The following is a 26,309-nucleotide window of genomic DNA, read 5'->3' on the forward strand; positions in this document are numbered from 1 at the left end:
ACCACTAGTATCGCAGTGTGAGTGTTGGCCACCAGTCATTGTTGGTCTAGTATTGGAAGAAAAAAACACGTCTACAAAAGTCGGCCAGTTGCTGTGGGCAGCAGTGACACTACACAGACTGGAGTATTATGAATAAGAAAAAAACACGAACAATTTCTTCAGGCAAGACAAGACTGCTCATGCGCTCCCATGATTCACCACCTCAGCTCGCAGAGATGCTGCTGACAATGCGACTCATGAAGAGAAAACGCACTGGTTTGCTGCAGAAGACGTAAGGAATCGAAGGCCGTCGCTTGGCTGACCAGACCACTTGTCCTCGGGAACATAATACATCATCAGAATACCTGGCGTTGAATTTATCTCTGTCATTAATTCAGGTTGGGTGAGTGCCACCGGTCCAACAAGGACAAGTGTTCTTACATTTCTACATAATCTTATCCTTGCGTAATTTTATACCGAGTTTTGGATGCGGCGCGGAGCAGTGTGTTGTCAGGATCTGGGAGCAAGGAACGATTTCTCCAGCGCTCTCTTCTTTTCGCCCTGCATCCCACTTCTTGTCTTTACATTGGATAGACTATTACTGTAAGGGACTAAAACGAGGTGCAAATTATAAACAGACGTGTCCGATTTGGTAGCGGATGGATTTAATTTCAGAAAATGGCTTAATCTGATCTGACGTGAAGGTAGGATACATCATTTATAATTTATCAACATTTCCATGAATTGATCCATTGCTGTGTTTTGGATCAAATGGAATGGAGCAATGCAACATTGAATTCACCAGCACTGTGCATGTAGAAACTAATATAATTACTAACAAACGATTTGTTAAAGCGTCAATCAGCATTTGAAACAAAACGTTTTTCCTCCCCCTTGTTTCTGGTAAAAAAGCTGAGGGACTGGGGCTGGAGAAATGTAACCACTCTCAAACGGATAGACGGATAGACGGCGCTACGGATACAAGGACTGACCATCCATAATATCAACATTATAGTTTGAACCATGTTTTGAGACTATACATTTACTTTGTTTACAAACATTGGAGTGAAAAAAAAGCTTATATTTTAGGTTCTGATGGGGCGTATGACAGGTGAACTAAGCTCACGAGACATAAGTTATATTCTTCAAGAATCAATGGGTACATTTAATTCATTCAGAAGCAAAGAATGGATGAAGCAACTGCAGATTGCCCCTTTAAAGGCAACTGACGTTGAAAATGATGATAATGCCCTTTTTAGTGTAAGAGCGGTTTGAAAAGACCACCTGAGATTTCAGCCTGTTTCGGTGGGATGGAGATTTGACCTGCCTGGCAGTAAATTAGTTAATAGACCAATACAAAATAGTGTTCCAAACCTCTCTGCCAATAACAGCTAATTCCCTGTTTTCTTCTCCAGACAGTCCTAATAAAATTCTAGCTTGAGAAATTACTCTTTGCTAAGAAGCTATTTTTGTTTATTTTTCACACCATTTGAATTGAAAACAATCACAGTAAGGTCCTTAATTGTTACCCAGAAATGATTGTATATTAATATTATATGGCTCTATTGGACCTTTAACATTTGAATGCATTGATACAGCCGTCTCTGTTTGCAACAACAATAGTTGGTTTGCTTTTCTTTCAGACCTCAATTATGCGATGCCAGGGATTCCACCAGCTGCTGCTCCATGCTGTGTAGGAAGAGAACTATAATACAGGAAGTTCTGCTCCTTAAATAACAACAACACACCAACAACTAGCATGTTGCCTCCACACAGAGCAGATGCCCTGCCAGAGCCCTCTCCATCTGCCTCTCCATCTGCCTCTGCCTCTGCCTCTGCCTCTCCCTCTCCCTCTCCCAGCCTGAGGAGGGTCCAGGTTCAATGGGCCTTGTACCTCTCCCTGGCCCTCCTCTGGTACCCGTCTGGGGCGGTAGCCTCAACCCTCAACTGCCACAAGACCTGCATCTGTGCCAGTAATATCGTGAGCTGTTCCAAGATGAACCTGACTACAGTGCCCACTGGCCTGCCTCTCTACACGGCCGTCCTGGACCTCAGCTACAACGACGTCTCCCGGCTGAGGGCTGAGTGGACCACAGTGAAACTCACCAAACTCCACAACCTCCTACTCAGTCACAACGGCCTTCACTTCCTCTCCTCCGAGGCCTTTGTCTACGTCAAACACCTGCGCTACCTGGACCTGTCCTCCAACGACCTGCGACAGCTGGACGAGTTCATCTTCGAACCGTTGGGGCAGCTGGAGGTGAGAGAGAGAGAGAGATAACCTCCTAACCTTCTGCCAAATATATGATCATAATTAGAGACACATATTTCCCTCAGATTACACAGACCAGCAAAGAATTTCGAACACAAATCACATTCTGACATACTTCCATATCTGTTAGGTGAAATGCAGCAGTGTGCAATCCCAGCAGCAAAATGTGTGACTTACTTCCACAACAAAAGGTCAACCAGTGAGTCAGAAACACCAATGTAATATAACCTATATTTATCCCCCCCCCCACCGTCATTCTTACATTCTACTATTAGCACATTGTCACACCACTGTACATCTCTTATGTAGCATTTTAAACTGCTAATAGAAAACATATAATTTATTATTTTTAACGTTGCTATTCTCTTGGAACTATTTGTGTGTATAATGATTACTGTTAATGTTGTTGTCTTTGTTTTTGTTTTTTTGTTGCTTTTTTTGTTGCTTCACTTGCTTTGGCAATGTTTCCCAGGTTTCCCATGTTTCCCATGCCAATAAAGCCGTTTGAATTGAGAGAGAGAGAGAGAGAAGGAGAAACAGATAGAGAGAGAGAGAGAGATAGAGAGAGAGAGGAATAGAGAGACAGACGTAGATAGAGAGAGAGAGAGAGAGAGAGAGAGAGAGAGAGAGAGAGAGACAGAGAGAGAGAGAGAGAGAGAGAGAGAGACAGAGAGGAATGGAGAGACAGTGGTAGATAGAGAGAGAGAGAGAGAGACAGATAGAGAGACAGAGAGAGATAGAGAGAGAGAGAGAGAGAGAGAGAGAGAGAGAGAGAGAGAGAGAGAGCGTGCGATAAAGAGACAGAGAGAGATAGTTGTTTTTACAATTCTGACTTTTACAAACAGTTCAAGTCAAAAGTTTGGACACACATACTCATTCAAGGATTCTACATTGTAGAATAATAGTGAAGACATCAAAACTATGAAATAACACATATGGAATCATGTGGTAACCAAAAAAGTGTTAAACAAATCAAAATATATTTTATACTTGAGATTCTTTAAAATAGCCACCCTTTACCTTCATGACAGCTTTGCACACTCTTGTCACTCTCAGCCAGTTTCATGAGGTAGTCACCTGGAATGCATTTCAATTAACAGGTGTGCCTTGTTAAAAGTTCATTTGTGTAAGTTATTTCCTTCTTAATGCGTTTGAGCCAATCAGTTGTGTTGTGACAAGGTAGAGGTGGTATACAGAAGATAGCCCTATTTGGTAAAAAACCAAAGTCCATTTTATGGCAAGAACAGCTCAAATAAACAAAGAGAAACGACAGTCTCATCATTACTTTAAGACATGAAGGTCAGTCAATGCGGAAAATTTCATGAACTTTTAACATTTCTTCAAGCTCAGTCATAAAAAACGATCAAGCGCTCATGAGGACAGCCACAGGAAAGGAAGACCCAGAGTTACCTCTGCTGCAGAAGATAAATTATAATTGTTGTAAATAAACCACTACTAAAGGACACCAATAAGAAGAAGAGATTTGCTTGGGTCAAGAAACACAAGCAATGGACATTAGACTGTTGGAAATCTGCCCTTTGGTCTGAAGAGTCCAACTTTGAGATTTTTGGTTCCAACCGCAGTCTATTTGTAAGACGCAGAGTAGGTGAATGGATGATCTCCGGATGTGTGGTTCCCACCGTGAAGCATGGTGGAGGAGGTGTGATGGTGTGGGGGCGCTTTGCTGGTAACACTGTCACTGTGATTTAGTTAGAATTCAAGGCACCAGCATGGCTAAATCAACATTATGCAGCGATACGCCATCTCATCTGGTTTGCGTTTAGTGGGACTATCATTTGTTTTTCAACAGGACAATGACCCAAAACACACATCCAGGCTGTGTAATGGCTATTTGACCAAGGAGAGGGATGGAGTGCTGCATCAGTTGACCTGGCCTCCACAATCACCTGACCTCAACCCAGTTGAAATGGTTTGGGATGAGTTGGACCACAGAGGAAAGGAAAAGCAGCCAACAAGTGCTCAGCATATGTGGGAACTCCTTCAAGACTGTTGGAAAACCATTCCTCATGAAGCTGGTTGAAATAATGCCAAGAGTGTGCAAAGCTATCATCAAGGCAAAGGGTGGCTACTTTAAAAATTCTCAAATCTAAAATATAATTTGATTTGTTTAACACTTTTTTGGTTACTACGTGATTCTGTATGTGTTATTTCATAGTTGTGGTGTCTTCACTATTATTCTACGATGTAGATAATAGTAAAAATAAAGAAAAACCCTTGAATGAGTAGGTGTGTCCAAACTTTTTGACTGGTAATGTAGTACCAGCTGAATTATTTGATAAAATGTACAATTTCCATAATTACAAAATCCATATTTCCATATTATTTGCAGGTGCTGTTGCTGTACAACAACCGTATATCTCAGATTGACCGCTCAGCCTTCCAGGGTCTCCACAGCCTGCAGAAACTCTACCTGTCCCAGAACATGATCTCACGCTTCCCCCTGGAACTGGTCAAGGACAAGACCCGCCTGGAGAAACTCAGCCTGATGGACATCTCCTCCAACAGGATCAAGGTTCATACATCTATATTAAATAATAATGTGAAGTGTAAGTGGGTCTTTCTATAAACTAGGGTGAGGATTTCCTACACTAGACAACTTGTTACAGCTGTTTGTAATTCATTGCTAATAATCTGCCAATTTTTGTCATGTCATTACATTAAGATATAAGTTGGGAGCATAGCTATATTCAATACAATTCACAAATAGATTTAAATGGTTGGTGTCTTGACGGATTTGTCCAAAATCATGGGACATTAAACCTAACTTTCTGTCCTTGCATTTATGTAAGTATAATCAGCATTAATCAGTTAAATTAGACATTGAATCCTGGATCTATCTGTCTGACAGTTTTGTACAGAGATCTCAGAAATGCAGTGTAACATTTCATGTCTCGTGTTATCAGGTGAACAGAGTTTTCATGGGCACACAAATCCCCCAAAATGTATGTGATTGCAAAATCGAATGCTTCTAACCAAAAATGTCACCTTAACCGTGAAACTTAAAACCTTAAATCGATACTGTTATTTACCCAGTTCTTCAATAATTTATGTATAATATTTGTTGGATGCGCATTTGGTGTTGAGCGTGTTTAATAATGCCGTGATATTTTCAACACATCAACATCTGATCCAGGAAGGAATTTTCTGAATGACAGTCAAGTGACAAACAATTTCCACTACAACCCACGTGCTGAGGGGGGGAAAAAGGTGTTTTGGTGTCTCATTTCTTTCACCGGTGAAGACAGTTGTGACTGTATTCACATTGGATCTAATATTTCCAACAAATTGAGGTGGATCATCTGTTGTTGTCTGCTTGATTTACAGCAGGGTCTTGTGACGTTTAACAGAGACAGCATTAAGGTAATGAGCTCATGTTTTCATATGTTATATGTTTCATTTAGACACAGAGTCTACTGTGCGTAATTATGCAGGATATATTATCACGCAACATCAAACCCTATTCTTATTTATTATTCTAAGTATAATGACAACAAATGACATATCCTAGTGAATTTATACACAATATGATCTGGTAATGAAATGACAAATACATCTGGGTTCCATGTTACACCTGCAATTTAAAACAATTACAAGGGGCTTGAAGTAGTCTATTTACACAAAGGCAGGGTCTAATCCTGAATGCTGATTGGTTAAAAGCGCATTCCAGTCGGTGTCTATTCCACAAGTTACCACCGGCTAAATCTATGATGTTAAAATGCCTATTTATTCTGTTCCATCTGACTGCGTAATCCACTGTCTCATCAGCCCAGCCAGGCAATTTCTAACCTTGATCTCCACTATAAAAAAGCATCTAGACATTATCTCACATTTCCTTTAGACTAACATTTAGTTTTCAACAGCGGAGATTTGTATAAACATCTCTGTCTCTCTGACATTTGAAACATTGTTTCTGTATTCAAATTCGATCTCCAGCTGACCCATAGTAATGAACATGTCGGGAGTCTGGACGAGACAGACAGGCAGACAGTTTTACTCAGCCGGTCGTAATCATGAATCAGCAGGCATCATTTTTATGGATACATACAAAGAAATGTCTATTGGAAAAAAGGTCAAATGAAACGAAGTGCAGCTAGTTTGCAGTCTTTCCAGCTTCAGTTTGAAGTGATTGTGTTAGCTGTGTTGTTGGATAGCTCCTCTGAACAACAGTGTCCTGACGAGAGAGCACATTTTCTATGCCAGGCTAAATCGCACCTCATTAGCGCATTGTTATGGATGTATCCAAATAAATGTCACTAGAAAACAGCTTAAACAAATGAAGCTACTGTTGTTATTGTCTGCACTGTTTGATGTGACTGTAAGCTAGCTGTAATTGGCTAGCAAGCAAGGGATAAGAATGTTGCCAGCCAGTATGGCAAAGGAATATTTAAAACGAACGACTGGGTCCATATAGATACAGAACAAAAAGACTGAACGACTGGGTCGCATCTCTGGCAACCGAACCAATAGAACGAACGACCAGCCGGCATGGGTACCAACCCTAGATTTGTTTCGGGACTATATATTGTGGAAGGATGAAATAGTATGAATAAATTCATCAAAATAACGTTTTAATGGAAATGGCTTTCACAAAAACCTTCTCTATTAAATGTTAACTACAAAGTAGCCTGCAGTATGTCTACCTGGCAGAATGATATCATGATTATTTGCCTCAATCCATTTGTTTAGCTAACTCTCATCTCATGTGAAGACTTTCTCAAATGCTTTCTCCCGTTGGTTCTCTTCCTTTCATTGTCTAGCAGCCGTTAAAGACATTATCCCCGTAACCATTATCCCAGTAGCCATTATCCCTGTAACCATTATACTAGTAACCATTATCCCAGTAACCATTATCCCCGTAACCATTATCCTAGTAACCATTATCCCCGTAACCATTATCCTTGTAACCATTATCCTAGTAACCATTATCCCCGTAACCATTATCCCCGTAACCATTATCCTAGTAACCATTATCCCTGCAACCATTATCCCCGTAACAATTATCCCAGTCACCATTATCCCCGTAACCATTATCCTCGTAACCATTATCTTAGTAACCAATGATTGTTGTGGCATCTTTAATTTCACCTCTTTCAACATTTCTAACTGATATTTCTATCTCTGTCCATGAAACCGCCCCTCAGGTGTGAGGCCCATTTTAGAAAGGTGTTTTCCCGCTAATTGCATTTTTGGAACATTTGCATAAAGTCTTTACCGCGGTGCCCTGAAATGTGATGAACATTTTAAACTAAACATTCAGATCTGTTCCTTCAGCTTTATCAATTGATAAGGTAGAGCATATACCGCCACAGGATAATGGTTACGAGGATAATGGTTACCGTGCTTCTACACCTGCATTGCTTGCTGTTTGGGGTTTTAGGCTGGGTTTCTGTACATCACTTTGAGATATCAGCTGATGTACGAAGGGCAATATAAATAAATTTGATTTGATTTGATTTGCACTATACTACTTTGATACTCATGATACTCATGGTGGGGATTAAGAAGTGAGTATACGCAATGCCCGCTGAAGACATGGGGCGGCAGGGGAGCTAAATGGTTAGACCGTTGGACGAGTAACTCAAAAGTTGCACGTTTCGAATCCCCGAGCTGACAAGGTACAAATCTGTCGTTCTGCCCCTGAACAAGGCAGTTAACCCACTGTTCCTAGGCCATCATTGAAAAGAAGAATTTGTTCTTAACCTTTTGTGACTAGGGGGCAGTATTTTTATTTTTGGAAAAATAACGTTCCCGTAGTAAACAGGATATTTTGTCAGGACAAGATGGACTTGCCTACTTAAATAAAGGTAAACATAAAAATAGGTGCATGTGCACTTGATTTAATGGGTAACTACACAAAATATATACCGATATGTTCTTTGATCATTTTAGGTCGTTCTAAGTGTGTCACTGTTTCTCATAGACTTTCACTCAGGGAGCATTTCCTTCACCGGGTGGGCCGTTTTGGACATTTTTGGCAAAGTTAGAGTATACTCACTTCTCCAGGAACTGCTAGGAGGGGGAGAGGGGTTGCTGAGGACTATTTATGTCTGTAATAAAGCCCCTTTGCAGGGAAAAACTCATTCTGATTGGCTGGGCCTGGCTCCCTAGTGGGTGGACCTGGCTCCCAAGTGGTAGGCCCTCCCAGGCCCGCCCACGGCTGCGCCCCTGCCCAGTCATGTGGGCCTAATGCATTTATTTAAATTGACTGATTTCCTTCTATGAACTGTAACTCAGTAAAATCTTTGGAATTGTTTCTTGTTGCGTTTCTTTTTGTTGTTCAGTTTATATTAGGTCCTAAGTGCTTAAAATGTCCCTACAGGTCCTTGCATTTGAATTGCTAATGTCTGTATGAACCTAAACTTAAAGGATGTACAGGGCCTTCAGAAAATAACCCTACCCGTTGACTCATTCCACATTTTGTAGTGTTGTTAATTCAAAATGGATTAAATATTTGTTTTCTCACCCATCTACACACAATATCCCATAATGACAAAGTGAAAACATGTTTTTAGAAATGTTTGCAAATTTATTGAAAATGAAATATAGAAATATCTAATTTACATAGGTATTCACACCCCTGAATCAATACTTTCTAGAAGCAGCTTTGTCAGTGATTACAGCTGTGAGTGTTTCTGGGTAATTCTCTAAGAGCTTTCCACACCTGGATTGTGCAATATTTGCCCACTATTCTTTTCAAAATTCTTGAAACACTGTCAAATTGGTTGTTGATCATTGCTAGACAAGCATTTTCAGGTCTTGCCATAGATTTTCAAGCAGATTTAAGTCAAAACTGTAACTCGGCCACTCAGGAACATTCATGGTATTCCTGGTAAGCAACTCCAGTGTAGATATGGCCTTCTGTTTTAGGTTATTGTCCTGCTGAAAAGAGAATTCATCTGAGCAGACTGAACCAGGTTTTCCTCTAGGATTTTTCCTGCTTATCTCCATTCCATTTATTTTTTATCCTGAAAAACGCCCCAGTCTTTAGTGATTACAAGCATACCCTTAACATGATGCAGTCAACATTGTGCTAGAAAATATGGAGAGTGGTACTCAGCAATGTGTTGTGTTGGACATGCCCCAAACATAACACTTTGTATTCAAGACAAAACGTAAATTGCTTTCTCACATTTTTGCAGTATTACTTTAGTGCCTTGCTGCAAACAGATGCATGTTTTTGGAATATTTTTATTCTGTACAAGGCCTCCTTCTTTTCACTCGGTCATTTAGGTTAATATTGTGGAGTAACTACAATGTTGTTGATCCATCCTCAGTTTTCTCCTCTATCACAGCCATTAAACTATGTAACTGTTTTAAAGTCACCACTGAGCTCATGATGAAATCCCTGAGCGGTTTCCTTCCTGAGTTAGGTAGGACGCCTGTATGTTTGTAGTGACTGGGTGTGTTAATACACCATCCAAAGTGTAATTAATCAGTTCACTATGCTCAAAGGCATATTTAGTATTTGCTTTTTATATTGTTACCCATCTACCAATAGGTGCCCTTCTTTGCGAGGCATTGGAAAACCTCCTTTGTCTTTGTGGTTGAATCTGTGTTTAAAATTCAGTGCTCAACTGAGGCACCTTTACAGATAATTGTATGTGTGTATAATCCTAGGCCTATGTTTTTGTATAGGTGTGCCAATTTGCATATTAAATTCCTCCAAGTACATATGTGGAACTGCATTACTTTTTGTTTCAAACCATTTTGAAAATTTGATCCCAATGTCACACATTTGGCCCCATTATTTATAGAAAGACCCATGTGCATAGCATCTTTTACCTGTATTTTTTGCACAATTTAATCTAATCTAATTAGTGACGGTGCATCATATAATGTTTTTACATGTTATTGCTGCAAAATGAATTTACTCATTGAGGACATAAACATTTTCATCTAATATAGGTTCCACCCATTGAGGAGCTGCAGGTGCTGCCTGCCTGGATAAAGAACGGCCTCTACTTCCACAACAACCCTCTGATCTGTGACTGTAGCCTATACAGTCTCCTGGCCCACTGGCACATCCGCCGGCTCAACTCAGCCCTGGACTTTAAAGATGAGTACAGCTGCTATCTCCCCGGGTCCCAGAAAAGCAGGGTGGGGGTCTTCGACCTGAACAGAGACTACATGAACTGTAGTACGTTCTACGAGGCGGACGAGGAAGCTTGGCTGGAACAGACGCTGATCTTGCGCTGTGATACTAAACACAGAGATCTGTCTAAGACCTGGGTGATGCCTGGTGATGTAGTGGTGATGGAAGGCCTTAACCAGACAACCAAGGTGCTTCCTGACGGTAGTCTCCAGATCGGCCCGGTGAAGCCGGAGGACTCGGGGACGTACACATGCTACGCTGTGAGCGAAAACCTCAACGAGACGCTCTACGTGCTGCTCAAGGTATGTTGGATACTGTTTCATAATGTATACGTGTTGTGTGTTGTAATGTTGTATGTCCAATGATCCTGTGACATCTTAATTTCCCCTTGGGGGATCAATAAAAGTCAATTCAATCACATTCAGCTCAAACCAATTCAATTCAGCTCAAACCAATTCAATTAAATTAAGCTCAATTCAATTCACACTGGATTAGTGAAAAATGACAAAAAAATGTAAATAACAATTCAATTCAAATCAACTCCATTCCTATCGATTCCCAAAGGTGCATAACTTCACGGAGAACGGCAACGGCGAAGCCCTGAACACGGCCTACACCACCCTGGTGGGCTGCCTGACCAGCGTGGTCCTAGTGCTCATCTACCTGTACCTGACCCCCTGCCGATGCTTCTGCTGCCCCAAGAAGAACCACGAGGACTCCATCCACTCCTCCATGCTCAGCACCACACCCAGCCATGAGGACCTGGTCAACAACACTGACCCAAGGCACGTGGCCTTCATCGACCCCAAGGAGCTGGGACAGGGGCTGAACGGGAAGGTGAACCCCAACGATGGGGAGGGGGACCAGGGAGAGATGGATGAGGAGGGAGGGTTACTGGGGAAGGGAAGGAGGAAGAAGTCTGTGGCTGAGTCTATTAGTTCTGTCTTCTCTGACACCCCCATAGTGGTCTGAGATGGTACGGACCGTCGATTATGGATGTACGCCGTGACGTGATTGGATGGATCAGGGATGTACGTGGTGTGATTGGATGAAACTGTGACTACTTCCTTGGACAGAAAGCCAATCACAGTTCACTAAACCGACCAATCAGAAGCTTCAGGGGAGTGTTAACACATTGCCTTGGTATTAACAAGGACAACTGACAATAAACAGGACCTTTCCCCAGCATTTGATCTGTAGCACTTAAAATATACATACTGTGAAAGCCTGACAGAGGAGTCCCACTGGGCACACACTGGTTGAATCAACGTTGTTTACGCGTCATTTCAATGAAATTACTTTGAACCAATGTGGACTAGACGTGGAATTGACGTCTGTGCCCAGTGGAGTGTAAGAGGACACTATTCCTTCCTGTGGCACAGTAACGGTGGATATCGTGTTGGACGGTAGCAGTACTCAGGAAGACATTGATTGGTGGAGGACAGAAAATATGAGATTGTGAGCCATTTTAAACATTGAGATTTAATTTAAAAAAAAATTGAGATGAATAAAGTTTGGAAAAGAACATAGTTCGTACATATATATATATATAGTCAAGTCATGAGCATGAACCCTGTAGACTGACTCATATTTCTATTTACTAATAGGAGTAGACTAGCGTGAGTCTTCTGTAGACTTTAATACATACAGAACATACGGTAGCTATACACATAGAAATAGAATGACTTTATATTACTTCCTGGCATGGGTACATTCATTATGGCCACCGGGCCACCCATCACAGAACATTGACTTGGATGGGAATGTCGCTTCTAATAATTATATTTCTATGCATATACCCCTCCACCCCCACAGACAGACAGACAGGCCAGAGTTGGCCAAATACAACAACATGGTCACCAGATTCAGAGTTGGCCAAATACAACAACATGGTCACCAGATTCAGAGTTGGCCAAATACAACAACATGGTCACCAGATCCAGAGTTGGCCAGATACAACAACATGGACACCAGATTCAGAGTTGGCCAGATTTGGCCAAATACAACAACATGGTCACCAGATTCAGAGTTGGCCAGAAACAACAACATGGACATCAGATTCAGAGTTGGCCAAATACAACAAAATGGACACCAGATTCAGAGTTGGCCAGATACAACAACATGGTCACCAGATTCAGAGTTGGCCAAACAACAACATGGTCACCAGATCCAGAGTTGGACAAACACAACAGCATGGACACCAGATTCAGAGTTTGACAAACAACAACATGGACATCAGATTCAGAGTTGGCCAAACACAACAAAATGGACACCAGATTCAGAGTTGGCCAAACACAACAACATGGACACCAGATTCAGAGTTGGACAAACAACAACATGGTCACCAGATTCAGAGTTGGACAAACAACAACATGGTCACCAGATTCAGAGTTGGACAAACAACAACATGGTCACCAGATTCAGAGTTGGCCAAACAACAACATGGACACCAGATTCAGAGTTGGCCAAACAACAACATGGTCACCAGATTCAGAGTTGGCCAAACAACAACATGGACACCAGATTCAGAGTTGGACAAACAACAACATGGTCACCAGATTCAGAGTTGGACAAACAACAACATGGACACCAGATTCAGAGTTGGCCAAACACAACAACATGGACACCAGATTCAGAGTTGGACAAACAACAACATGGACACCAGATTCAGAGTTGGACAAACAACAACATGGACACCAGATTCAGAGTTGGCCAAACAACAACATGGACACCAGATTCAGAGTTGGCCAAACAACAACATGGTCACCAGATTCAGAGTTGGACAAACAACAACATGGACACCAGATTCAGAGTTGGCCAAACACAACAACATGGACACCAGATTCAGAGTTGGCCAAACATAGTAACAAATGTAAATTGTGCTACAACGGATTGAATCGAGCCGTTAGGTACCTCTCTGGTCATGAATAGTCAGAACCAGTGATTCATACTGAAGAGGAACAGCCATGTTATAAACAAACATCACACTACAGCCCAGAGACCAGACTGAGTGGGCCTGTGAGTGGGAACCAGGAAATGTAGCTTATAACATGAGTGTGACTTATTTTACACTCTCAAGTAGGCAGACTGCTAGGTCAGATGATTTATTTAGTCATAATGAGATAGCAATAGAGCGGAATAGCATAATAAAAGTTCATTGTGGTTCACCTTTATTGTTGTTCGCTTGATGCTTGATTCAGTTATTTGTACAGTAGGTGAATGAGGAAGACTTCACCCTTGTTAAGCCATGCATTCCTATTGCCTACCTGTTTTAGGAAGCCAGTCACTAAGAGATGAGCTATTATACAATAGTGTAATGGAAATACTGTTTTATCATGGATTCATAATCGTAGATAAAAGAATATATATACTTTCAAAGACTTGCACACTGAAAAAAAGAGACATATTGAGGTCTGTATACTGCACCATACGACATGCTTCTGCCGGGTGGTGTCGTTCTTCGTGGTAATGTTCCCTGTCATAGTGAATGCACTGTAGGTGAATACAGCCAGTCATTAGGACAGCTCATTAGAGAACCACCTGTCTCCACCTGCTAGCCCAGGTTCATGAATATACATCATCATGCTGTAGCTAGCATGCTATGTCCCATTAATATACATCACCATGCTGTAGCTAGCACGCTATGTTCTATGAATATTCATCATCATGCTGTAGCTAGCATGCTATGTCCCATGAATATACATCATCATGATGTAGCTAGCATGCTATGTCCCATTAATATACATCACCATGCTGTAGCTAGCACGCTATGTTCTATGAATATTCATCATCATGCTGTAGCTAGCATGCTATGTCCCATGAATATACATCATCATGATGTAGCTAGCATGCTATGTCCCATGAATATTCATCATCATGCTGTAGCTAGCATGCTATGTCCCATGAATATACATCACCATGCTGTAGCTAGCATGCTATGTCCCATGAATATACATCATCATGATGTAGCTAGCATGCTATGTCCCATTAATATACATCACCATGCTGTAGCTAGCACGCTATGTCCCATGAATATACATCATCATGATGTAGCTAGCATGCTATGTCCCATTAATATACATCATCATGATGTAGCTAGCATGCTATGTCCCATTAATATACATCACCATGCTGTAGCTAGCATGCTATGTCCCATGAATATACATCACCATGCTGTAGCTAGCACGCTATGTTCTATGAATATTCATCATCATGCTGTAGCTAGCATGCTATGTCCCATGAATATACATCATCATGATGTAGCTAGCATGCTATGTCCCATTAATATACATCACCATGCTGTAGCCAGCATGCTATGTCCCATGAATATACATCACCATGCTGTAGCTAGCATGCTATGTCCCATGAATATACATCATCATGATGTAGCTAGCATGCTATGTCCCATTAATATACATCACCATGCTGTAGCTAGCATGCTATGTCCCATTAATATACATCATCATGCTGTAGCTAGCACGCTATGTCCCATGAATATACATCATCATGATGTGGCTAGCATTTTATGTCCCATGAATATACATCATCATGCTGTAGCTAGCATGCTATGTCCCATGAATATACGTCATCATGATGTAGCTAGCATGCTATGTCCCATTAATATACATCATCATGCTGTAGCTAGCACGCTATGTCCCATGAATATACATCATCATGATGTAGCTAGCATGCTATGTCCCATGAATATACATCATCATGATGTAGCTAGCATGCTATGTCCCATGAATATACATCATCATGATGTAGCTAGCACGCTATGTCCCATGAATATTCATCAGCATGATGTAGCTAGCATGCTATGTCCCAGACTGACAGGAAAGAGATGGGTTATGTTGAAAAGGAAGAAACATTTTGAAACAGAGTGAAACGAGGATGTACTACCAGAATATGTCCAATAAGAACACCCATTTTTAATTCCCTGTTACAGAAGCATTGACTACAGTGTGCCCCACTGAACATGGCCCTGTGCTCTGTAATGCCGGGGAAAACACAGAGTTGTTCATTAGTGTTGTGCTGTCTGAGCTGATTCAGGTAACACATCTCTACCTCAGTAAGTTATTGGCTCTGTCTTCAAATTCAATTCATAAATGCAAATTGTATGCAGGGCCTTTTCAAGAGCTGCTGGCTCTTGAGCCCAAATTAACCAGGTTTTCAAGTAGACGAGGCCGTTCACCACCGTCCATGTCTTGGCGAATCAAAACGGTGTCATTACATTATCGTGAGTGTCTTTGTCATGACAACGACAGGGCTACTGACGTCTGAATGCTAATTACATCGTTTGATAAGGCTTCCCTCTGCTTCACTGTGTGGGTGCGTGTGCGTGCCTGTGCCATGTACGTGTTTGTGTGTATCTCCCTGTGTGTGTGCAGACACATTTTTTTCCAGCGTGTTCTCCTATGCTACCACACCAACACAAGTCCATTATATCAAATCAAATCAAATTCTATTGGTCACATACAGGTGATTAGCAGATGTATTTGCGGGTGTAGTGAAATGCTTGTGCTTCTAGCTCTGACAGTGCAGTAATATCTAACAAGGAATATCTAACAAATTACACAACATACTGTACACCCAATACACACATCTAAGTAGGAATTAATTAAGACTATACATATGGACAAGAGATGTCAGAGCGGAACGGACTAAGATACAGTAGAATAGTATAGAATACAGTATATACATATGAGATGAGTAATGTAAGATATGTAAACATTATTAAGTGACTAAGATACAGTAGAATAGGATAGAGTACAGTTTATACATATGAGATGAGTAATGCCAGATATGTAAACATTATTAAAGTTGCTAGTGTTTCATTCCTTAAAGTGGCCAGTGATTCCTAGTCTATGCCTATAGACAGCAGCCTCTAATGTGCTAGTGATGGCTGTTTAACAGTCTGATGGCCTTGAGATAGAAGCTGTTATTCAGTCTCTCGGTCCCAGCTTTGATGCACCTGTACTGACCTCGCCTTCTGGATGATAGCGGGGTGAACAGGAAGTGGCTCGGGTGGTTGATGTCCTTGATGATCTTTTTGGCCTTCCTGTGACATCGGGCGCTCTAGGTGTCCTGGAGGGCCGGTAGTTTGCCTCCGGTGATGCGTTGGGCAGACCTCACTACCCTCTGGAGAGCCTTGCGGTTGCAGTGGGAGCAGACGGTGATACAGCCCGACAGGATGCTTTCAATTGTGCATCTGTAAAAAAAACATTTGAGGGTTTTAGGTGACAAGACAAATTTCTTTAGCCTTCTGAGGTTGAAGAAGCTCTGTTGCACCTTCTTTACCACACTCTTTGTGTGGGTGGTCCATTTCAGTTTGTCAGTGAACTGTACGCCAATGAACTTGAAGCTTTCCACCTTCTCCACTGTGGTCCCGTCGATGTAGATAGGGAGGTGGCCCATCACAGTGACAGCTATGATTCTGTCTGGATTGGTTTGAATATTATTGCGTATTTTGTCATTATGGAGTTGTCCTTTTATTACATTTGAGAGCAGTCACTGCCACTCAGGCAAACAGGTATTGTGCTGTGTAATCAGTGGTGGGAAAAGTACCCAATTGTCATACTTGAGTAAAAGTAAAGATACCTTAATAGAAAATGTCTCAAGTAAAAGTTGATGTCACCCAGTAAAATAATACTTGAGTAAAAGTCTAAAAACTATTTGTTTTAAATTTACTTAAGTATCAAAAGTAAATGTAATTTCTCAAATACACGTAAGAATCAAAAGTAAAAGCATAAATAATTTAAAAATCCATATGTTAAGCAAACTAGACATCACAGTCTTCTTGATTTATTTCTTTACTGATCACCAGACACTCAGACATCATTTACAAATGAAGTGTTTGTGTTTAGTGAGTCTGTCAGATCAGAGGTAGTAGGGTAGACCAGGGATGTTCTCTTGATAAGTGTGTGAATTGGACCATTTTCCTGTCCTGCTAAGCAATTCTAAATATAACAAGTACTTTTGGGTGTCAGAGGATATATATATATTTTCTTTAAGAATGTAGTGAAGTTAAAATAAGTTGTCAAAAATATAAATAGTAAAGTACAGATACCCCCCCAAAAATGACTTAAGTAGTACTTTAAAGTATTTTTACTTTAGTACTTTCCTCGACTGTATGTAATTAGGGTGATCTGAAGGAAATGCCCTGAGCGCTCAAGTCAAGCTACGTTTGTTTTCATACTGAAGTACGGAGTTCAATATGGTTTGTTCTAGCCTGGTTAAACAACATAATTCAGTATGGTTTGTCCTAGCCTGGTTAAACAACAGAATTCAGTATGGTTTGTCCTAGCCTGGTTAAACAACATAATTCAGTATGGTTTGTTCTAGCCTGGTTAAACAACATAATTCAGTATGGTTTGTCCTAGCCTGGTTAAACAACAGAATTCAGTATGGTTTGTTCTAGCCTGGTTAAACAACATAATTCAGTATGGTTTGTCCTAGCCTGGTTAAACAACAGAATTCAGTATGGTTTGTCCTAGCCTGGTTAAACAACAGAATTCAGTATGGTTTGTCCTAGCCTGGTTAATTAAACAACATAATTCAGTATGGTTTGTCCTAGCCTGGTTAAACAACATAATTCAGTATGGTTTGTCCTAGCCTGGTTAAACAACATAATTCAGTATGGTTTGTTCTAGCCTGGTTAAACAACATAATTCAGTATGGTTTGTCCTAGCCTGGTTAAACAACATAATTCAGTATGGTTTGTCCTAGCCTGGTTAAACAACATAATTCATTATGGTTTGTTCTAGCCTGGTTAAACAACATAATTCAGTATGGTTTGTCCTAGCCTGGTTAAACAACAGAATTCAGTATGGTTTGTCCTAGCCTGGTTAAACAACAGAATTCAGTATGGTTTGTCCTAGCCTGGTTAATTAAACAACATAATTCAGTATGGTTTGTCCTACCTGGTTAAACAACATAATTCAGTATGGTTTGTCCTAGCCTGGTTAAACAACAGAATTCAGTATGGTTTGTCCTAGCCTGGTTAAACAACATAATTCAGTATGGTTTGTCCTAGCCTGGTTAAACAACAGAATTCAGTATGGTTTGTCCTAGCCTGGTTAAACAACATAATTCAGTATGGTTTGTCCTAGCCTGGTTAAACAACAGAATTCAGTATGGTTTGTCCTAGCCTGGTTAATTAAACAACATAATTCAGTATGGTTTGTCCTAGCCTGGTTAAACAACATAATTCAGTATGGTTTGTTCTAGCCTGGTTAAACAACATAATTCAGTATGGTTTGTCCTAGCCTGGTTAAACAACATAATTCAGTATGGTTTGTTCTAGCCTGGTTAAACAACATAATTCAGTATGGTTTGTCCTAGCCTGGTTAAACAACATAATTCAGTATGGTTTGTCCTAGCCTGGTTAAACAACATAATTCAGTATGGTTTGTCCTAGCCTGGTTAAACAACATAATTCAGTATGGTTTGTTCTAGCCTGGTTAAACAACATAATTCAGTATGGTTTGTCCTAGCCTGGTTAATTAAACAACATAATTCAGTATGGTTTGTCCTAGCCTGGTTAAACAACATAATTCAGTATGGTTTGTCCTAGCCTGGTTAAACAACATTATTCAGTATGGTTTGTTTTAGCCTGGTTAAACAACATAATTCAGTATGGTTTGTCCTAGCCTGGTTAAACAACATAATTCAGTATGGTTTGTTCTAGCCTGGTTAAACAACATAATTCAGTATGGTTTGTCCTAGCCTGGTTAAACAACAGAATTCAGTATGGTTTGTCCTAGCCTGGTTAAACAACAGAATTCAGTATGGTTTGTCCTAGCCTGGTTAAACAACATTATTCAGTATGGTTTGTTTTAGCCTGGTTAAACAACATAATTCAGTATGGTTTGTTCTAGCCTGGTTAAACAACATAATTCAGTATGGTTTGTCCTAGCCTGGTTAAACAACATAATTCAGTATGGTTTGTCCTAGCCTGGTTAAACAACATAATTCAGTATGGTTTGTCCTAGCCTGGTTAAACAACATAATTCAGTATGGTTTGTTCTAGCCTGGTTAAACAACAGTCTTGTTTAACCAAGCAAAGGTTCACGTTTCTCAGTATTCCAACCTCGTCAGTATTTCACTGGAACAGATCATTGTGGTGAAACTGCGAGATCCAATCGCTAGCCTTCGTTTTCATATGCATAATGTTTTAATGTGAACCTTGTGCATGTGCGTCTCTGAGTGATGTAATGGATGGATGAATCATATGTAGTGACCATAGCCATGTGTCTCTGACTGTAGCCAGATATCTGTACCAGGTTTGCATAGTGTGGAAGAAAGAAGTCTCACTCATCCCAGTGGTGTTAATGTGAAAGCCCATAGGAAGGCCCTTAGGAAGGCCCGTAGGAAGTCCTGTAGGAAAGCCCATAGGAAGGTCCATAGGAAGGCCCGTAGGAAGGCTCATAGGAAAGCCCATAGGAAGACCCATAGGGCCCATAGGAAGGTCCATAGGAAGCCCCGTAGGAAGTCCCGTATGAAGACCCATAGGGCCCTAGGAAGGCCCATAGGAAGACCCATAGGGCCTGTAGGAAGGCCCATAGGAAGACCCGTAGGAAGGCCCGTAGGAAGTCCCGTAGGAAAGCCCATAGGAAGGTCCATAGGAAGACCCATATGGCCTGTAGGAAGGCCCATAGGAAGGCCCATATGGCCCATAGGAAGGCCCATAGGAAGGCTCATAGGAAAGCCCATAGGAAGACCCGTAGGAAGGCCCGTATGAAGACCCATAGGAAGACCCATATGGCCTGTAGGAAGGCCCATAGGAAGGCCCATAGGAAGGCTCATAGGAAAGCCCATAGGAAGACCCATAGGGCCCATAGGAAGGCCCACAGGAAGACCCGTAGGAAGGCCCGTATGAAGACCCATAGGAAGACCCGTAGGGCCCATAGGAAGGCCCATAGGAAGGCAAGTAGGAAAGCCCATAGGAAGGCCCATAGGGCATGTAGGAAGGCCCATAGGGCTTTGGTCAAAAATAGTGCACATTGCAAATCAAATCAGATTTTATTGGTCACATACACATGGTTAGCAGATGTTAATGCGAGTGTAGCGAAATGCTTGTGCATCTAGTTCCGACAGTGCAGTAATACCTAACGATTAATCTAACAATTTCACAACAACTACCTTATACACAAATCTAAAGGGTTAAATAAGAATGGCCTTGAGATAGAAGCTGTTTTTCAGTCTCTCGGTCCCAACTTTGATGCACCTGTACTGACCTTGCCTTCTGGATGATAGCGGGGTGAACAGGCAGTGGCTCGGTTGATTGTTGTCCTTGATGATCTTTTTTGCCTTCCTGTGACATCGGGTGGTGTAGGTGTCTTGGAGGGCAGGTAGTTTGCCCCTGGTGATGCGTTGTGCAGACCTCACTACCCTCTGGAGAGCCTTGCAATTGTTTGGGCGGAGCAGTTGCCGTACCAGGCGGTGATACAGCCCAGCAGGATGCTCTCGATTGTGCATCTGTAAAAGTTTGTGAGTGTTTTAGGTAACAGGCCAAATTTCTTCAGCCTCCTAAGGTTGAAGAGACGCTGCTGCGCCTTCTTCACAATGCTGTCTGTGTGGTTGGACCATTTCAGTTTGTCCGTGATGTGTACGCCGATGAACTTAAAACTTTCCACCTTCTCCACTACTGTCCCGTCGATGTGGATGGGGGGATGCTCCGACTGCTGTTTCCTGAAGTCCACGATCATCTCCTTTGTTTTGTTGACGTTGACGTTTCGGTGGGACGTTCAGTGGGGACGTTGCGGTGGGCGGCTCAGTGGGGCGTTCAGTGGGACGTTTCGGTGGGGGCGTTCAGTGGGGCGTTCAGTGGGGGCGTTCAGTGGGGCGTTCAGTGGGGCGTTTAGTGGGGACGTTCAGTGGGGGCGTTCAGTGGGGCGTTTAGTGGGGGCGTTCAGTGGGAACGTTCAGTGGGACATTCAGTGGGGACGTTTCGGTGGGGATGTTTCGGTGGGACGTTCAGTGGGGACGTTTCAGTGGGGACGTTTCAGTGGGGACGTTTCAGTGGGACATTGTTAAGGGAATTTTTATCTATAATGACTAATTATGTATACATTTCAATCAGGATGTACTAATCAGAATACTATTATGCTAATGTACATGTATGAATTTTCTCTCTTGATCCCAGTATTGAATATAATGTAGTGAATGTAGTCAAGAGTTTAGAACAATGACGGTCTGTTCCTTGGTACAAATGAATTAACCATATCTCCAGACTGTCTAGAATGCTTATCTACACTGACTGACCTTGGCTCTAGGCGAGGAGGGAAGGCTTGAGAGCTATAGGGCCTTTCTACCAGTGTAAAGAAGAGACGAAACATTTAGAAAACGCTGACGTCATTTTCAGTTTATAACCTGTGGTAAAATGTGTATTTACTCAGTACTCTCTTGAATAAAGGCTGTTACTTGACTTTTAAGATCGGGCTCTGTCCATTCCTATAAAATAAGGGTCTTACAAATTCTTATGAATTGACAGAGTGTTTAATGTTAATTGGGAATTAAAACAGAGGAATTAAATTCCTTCAACAGACATTCAGTGGGGACGTTTCAGTGGGGACGTTTCAGTGGGACATTCAGTAGGGACGTTTCAGTGGGACGTTTCAGTGGGACGTTCAGTAGGGATGTTTTAGTGGGGACATTCAGTAGGGACGTTTCAGTGGGACATTCAGTGGGGACGTTTCAGTGGGGACGTTTCAGTGGGGCGTTCAGTGGGGACGTTCAGTAAGGACGTTTCAGTGGGACGTTCAGTGGGGACGTTTCAGTGGGGCGTTAAGTGGGGCGCTCAGTGGGGACGTTCAGTGGGGCGTTCAGTGGGGACGTTTCAGTGGGGCGTTCAGTGGGGACGTTTCAGTGGGGCGTTAAGTGGGGCGTTCAGTGGGGCGCTCAGTGGGGGCGTTTCGGTGGGGCGTTTCGGTAGGGACAGTGGGGGGTTACGTTCAATGTGGGGACATTCAGTGGGGATGTTTCCACGGTGGGATAGACGTTCAGTATTCTTCAGGGGTCACGTTCATATAAAACACGTGGGGAATGGAACGCTCAGTGGGGGTATTGACGTTTAATATCTATGGTGGGGCGTTATAGTTAGGGACTGACGTTTAATATCTATGGTGGGACGACTATCTAAATCTATGGTACTGCTTTAATAGCTGGTTAAACCTTGAACACACATTATGGCAATGGATTTTATGCAGCACGCCTCCTATCTATACTCTCATGAGAGAGAGCCATGTCGTTAACCACGATGAATCAGGATAGAGTCTGCTTCTTCGGCTAAGGGTATTCTTCAGGTGCCTGTCACACAATTACTAAACATATAAAACACGATGGATAATGGAATGGAACACTGTCTATAGTGTAATGTCTGTGGTACTGACTGACTATAGTTTAATATCTATGGTATTGACTTACTATAGTTTAATATCTATGGTACTGACTGACTATAGTTTAATATCTATGGTACTGACTGACTATAGTTTAATATCTATGGTACTGTCTGACTATAGTTTAATATCTATGGTACTGACTGACTATAGTTTAATATCTATGGTACTGACTGACTATAGTTTAATATCTATGGTACTGACTGACTATAGTTTAATATCTATGGTACTGACTGACTATAGTTTAATATCTATGGTACTGACTGACTATAGTTTAATATCTATGGTACTGACTGACTATAGTTTAATATCTATGGTACTGACTGACTATAGTTTAATATCTATGGTACTGACTGACTATAGTTTAATATCTATGGTACTGACTGACTATAGTTTAATATCTATGGTACTGACTGACTATAGTTTAATATCTATGGTACTGACTGACTATAGTTTAATATCTGTGGTACTGACTATAGTTTAATATCTATGGTACTGTCTGACTATAGTTTAATATCTATGGTACTGACTGACTATAGTTTAATATCTGTGGTACCGACTGTCTCTGTATTACTTTGTATCATCATGGGCTCTCGTGGGGGAAAAGGTTCAGTCCCAGGTGGCTTCCATTTCCCATTCAAATGTTTTACTCTCACTCGTAGTTTTCTGAAAATGTTCTGTTAAATATTGTCGGGTAGTGTATCGCTATGTTTTACCAATGTGCTACTAACAGTATTCTTGTATTATTACCCGATGTTGTTGACTGATCATTCAGCATTTTATCTGTTCCTGTCTGTGCTTCAGTCAGACTGTTCCTGTCTGTGCTTCAGTTAGTCTGTTCCTGTCTGTGCTTCAGTCAGTCTGTTCCTGTCTGTCCTTCAGTCAGTCTGTTCCTGTCTGTCCTTCAGTTAGTCTGTTCCTGTCTGTCCTTCAGTCAGTCTGTTCCCATCTGTGTTTCAGTTAGTCTGTTCCCATCTGTCCTTCAGTTAGTCTGTTCCTATCTGTGCTTCAGTCAGTCTGTTCCTGTCTGTGCTTCAGTCAGTCTGTTCCCATCTGTGTTTCAGTTAGTCTGTTCCCATCTGTCCTTCAGTTAGTCTGTTCCTGTCTGTGCTTCAGTCAGTCTGTTCCCATCTGTGTTTCAGTTAGTCTGTTCCCGTCTGTGCTTCAGTCAGACTGTTCCTGTCTGTCCTTCAGTCAGTCTGTTCCCATCTGTCCTTCAGTCAGTCTGTTCCCATCTGTGCTTCAGTTAGTCTGTTCCTGTCTGTGCTTCAGTCAGTCTGTTCCTGTCTGTGCTTCAGTCAGACTTTTGTCTCAGTCTATTGTCTTCAGTCTTTAAATAATGTGTTTATCTGAGTAAAGAGCCAGTTTCATACTGAAAGAAAAGGGTGCTTAATAGCTATTGAAACCTATAGAGATAGTGAAAGGTAGAAGCTGACCTCGTCGATGTGAAGAGGACTACATTAAATGTTATTGGAATTGAAGTGTTGTCAGTTTTGTCGTTTTATCAAAAGGATTGCTGTTGGTGTTTGGTCGTCAAGGTCTTTGCTTTGGGGAGGAGTTTGTATAGCCATTAAGAGTTACGAATGTTAGAGAATCATTTTTATAATTTTTTTCACACTGGAATTTTTACACAACGCCGTCAGAAATAAGCATGAAGGTAAAAGACACAGCAAGACAAGGCCTCTTGGTGACTAACAGAAGAGTATATTGAGGTGTTGGGGAACATGTTGCCTGTCAGAGAGAATAGTATACTGAGGTGTTGGGGAACATGCTGCCTGTTAGAGAGAATAGTATATTGAGGTGTTGGGGAACATGTTGCCTGTCAGAGAGAATAGTATATTGAGGTGTTGGGGAACATGCTGCCTGTCAGAGAGAATAGTATATTGAGGTGTTGGGGAACATGCTGCCTGTCAGAGAGAATAGTATATTGAGGTGTTGGGGAACATGCTGCCTGTCAGAGAGAATAGTATATTGAGGTGTTGGGGAACATGCTGCCTGTCAGAGAGAATAGTATATTGAGGTGTTGGGGAACATGCTGCCTGTTAGAGAGAATAGTATATTGAGGTGTTGGGGAACATGGAACATGCTGCCTGTTAGAGAGAATAGTAGAGAATTGTATATTGAGGTGTTGGGGAACATGCTGCCTGTTAGAGAGAATTGTATATTGAGGTGTTGGGGAACATGTTGCCTGTCAGAGAGAATAGTATATTGAGGTGTTGGGGAACATGTTGCCTGTCAGAGAGAATAGTATATTGAGGTGTTGGGGAACATGCTGCCTGTCAGAGAGAATAGTATATTGAGGTGTTGGGGAACATGCTGCCTGAGGATGCTGAGGGAAGAACTGCTCATAATAACGTCTGGAACGGAGCAAATGGAACGGCATCAAACACCTGGACACCATGTGCTTCGATGTATTTGATACCATTCCACCTATTCCGCCCCAGCCATTACCACGAGCCCTGTCCTCCCCAATAACTGTGCCACCAACCTCCTGTGATTCAGGTGTTGGGGAAGAGAAAACAATTGATGAAAGCTATTTTTAAATGGCCTCTGCTCTAAGACCACTACAAGGTACATTGTACACAGTGAGTTCATGGAGTACCCACTGTATCAGCAATGAACCTGCTGGTTCTGTTAGAAGGATCGTGCGAATAAAGTTAAAGGCCTTTGAATGGTTTGTTAAAGGATTCCAATGTATCTGAATCTGACTGCGGAAGAGAAATGTGACATGAGAGAATAGATTAAATACTGTAGAGCATCAAATCAAATCAAATGTATTTATAAAGCCCTTCGTACATCAGCTGATATCTCAAAGTGCTGTCCAGAAACCCAGCCTAAAACCCCAAACAGCAAGCAATGCAGGTGTAGAAGCACATCATCATTTGTGCCATTTTATTTTTTATACCTTCAGAATCAATAAAATGTAAGAAATGTTTGACATTTTCTCGCCTTTCCTGCTTTTTGAGTTCCGCTGTCGTACCGTTTTAAACATTTTACATATCCAGAATCCAACTTACACGAGGGTAACAGAGAAATATACCTGACACTGACACTCTACTACATCATGTCATGCATTGATTGATGATAGATTGATGATAGATTGATGATTGATGAATGCAGTTTTAAGAAACATTTGAGTTAAGAAAAGATTGACTAAATAAACTAAAAGTTAAAAAAAAAACAATAACATAACAATAACGAGGCTATATACAGGATTTACCGGTACCAAGTCAATGTACGGGGTACAGGTTAATCGAGGTAATTGAAGTAATATGCACATGTAGGTTGGGGTAAATGACTATCCTTAGATAATAAACAGTGAGTAGCAGCAATGTAAAAAAGAAAGGGAGGGTCAATGCAAATATTCCGGGTAGCCATTTGATTAGCTGTTCAGCTGTCTTATGGTCGGGGGGTAGAAGCTGTTAGGACCTAGACTTGGCGCTCCAGTACCGCTTGCCGTGCGGTAGCAGAGAGAACAGTCTATGACTTGGGTGGCTGGCAATTTTTTAGGGCCTTCCCCTGACACCGCCTGGTATAGAGGTCCGGG

The 26,309-nt window shown here is 41.6% G+C and overlaps 1 protein-coding gene across 2 annotated transcripts; it reads left to right on the forward strand.

Moving 5' to 3' along the window:
* The first annotated feature begins 32 nt into the window (after positions 1–32).
* Positions 33–13,188, forward strand: LOC112257653 (amphoterin-induced protein 1-like). Of its 2 annotated transcripts, none has more exons than XM_024431397.2 (5): positions 33–683; positions 1,623–2,239; positions 4,602–4,784; positions 10,178–10,666; positions 10,929–13,188. In XM_024431397.2, the coding sequence occupies exons 2-5, from the start codon at positions 1,739–1,741 to the stop codon at positions 11,334–11,336; spliced, it is 1,581 nt and encodes a 526-aa protein (XP_024287165.1). In that variant the 5' UTR covers positions 33–683; positions 1,623–1,738; the 3' UTR covers positions 11,337–13,188. The 2 variants fall into 2 exon arrangements, with proteins under 2 accessions (XP_024287165.1, XP_024287166.1); XM_024431398.2 differs by having other exon boundaries at positions 33–382.
* Positions 13,189–26,309: the final 13,121 nt, after the last annotated feature.

Source organism: Oncorhynchus tshawytscha, linkage group LG22 (assembly GCF_018296145.1).
Source record: "Oncorhynchus tshawytscha isolate Ot180627B linkage group LG22, Otsh_v2.0, whole genome shotgun sequence".
Classification (NCBI taxonomy): domain Eukaryota; kingdom Metazoa; phylum Chordata; class Actinopteri; order Salmoniformes; family Salmonidae; genus Oncorhynchus; species Oncorhynchus tshawytscha.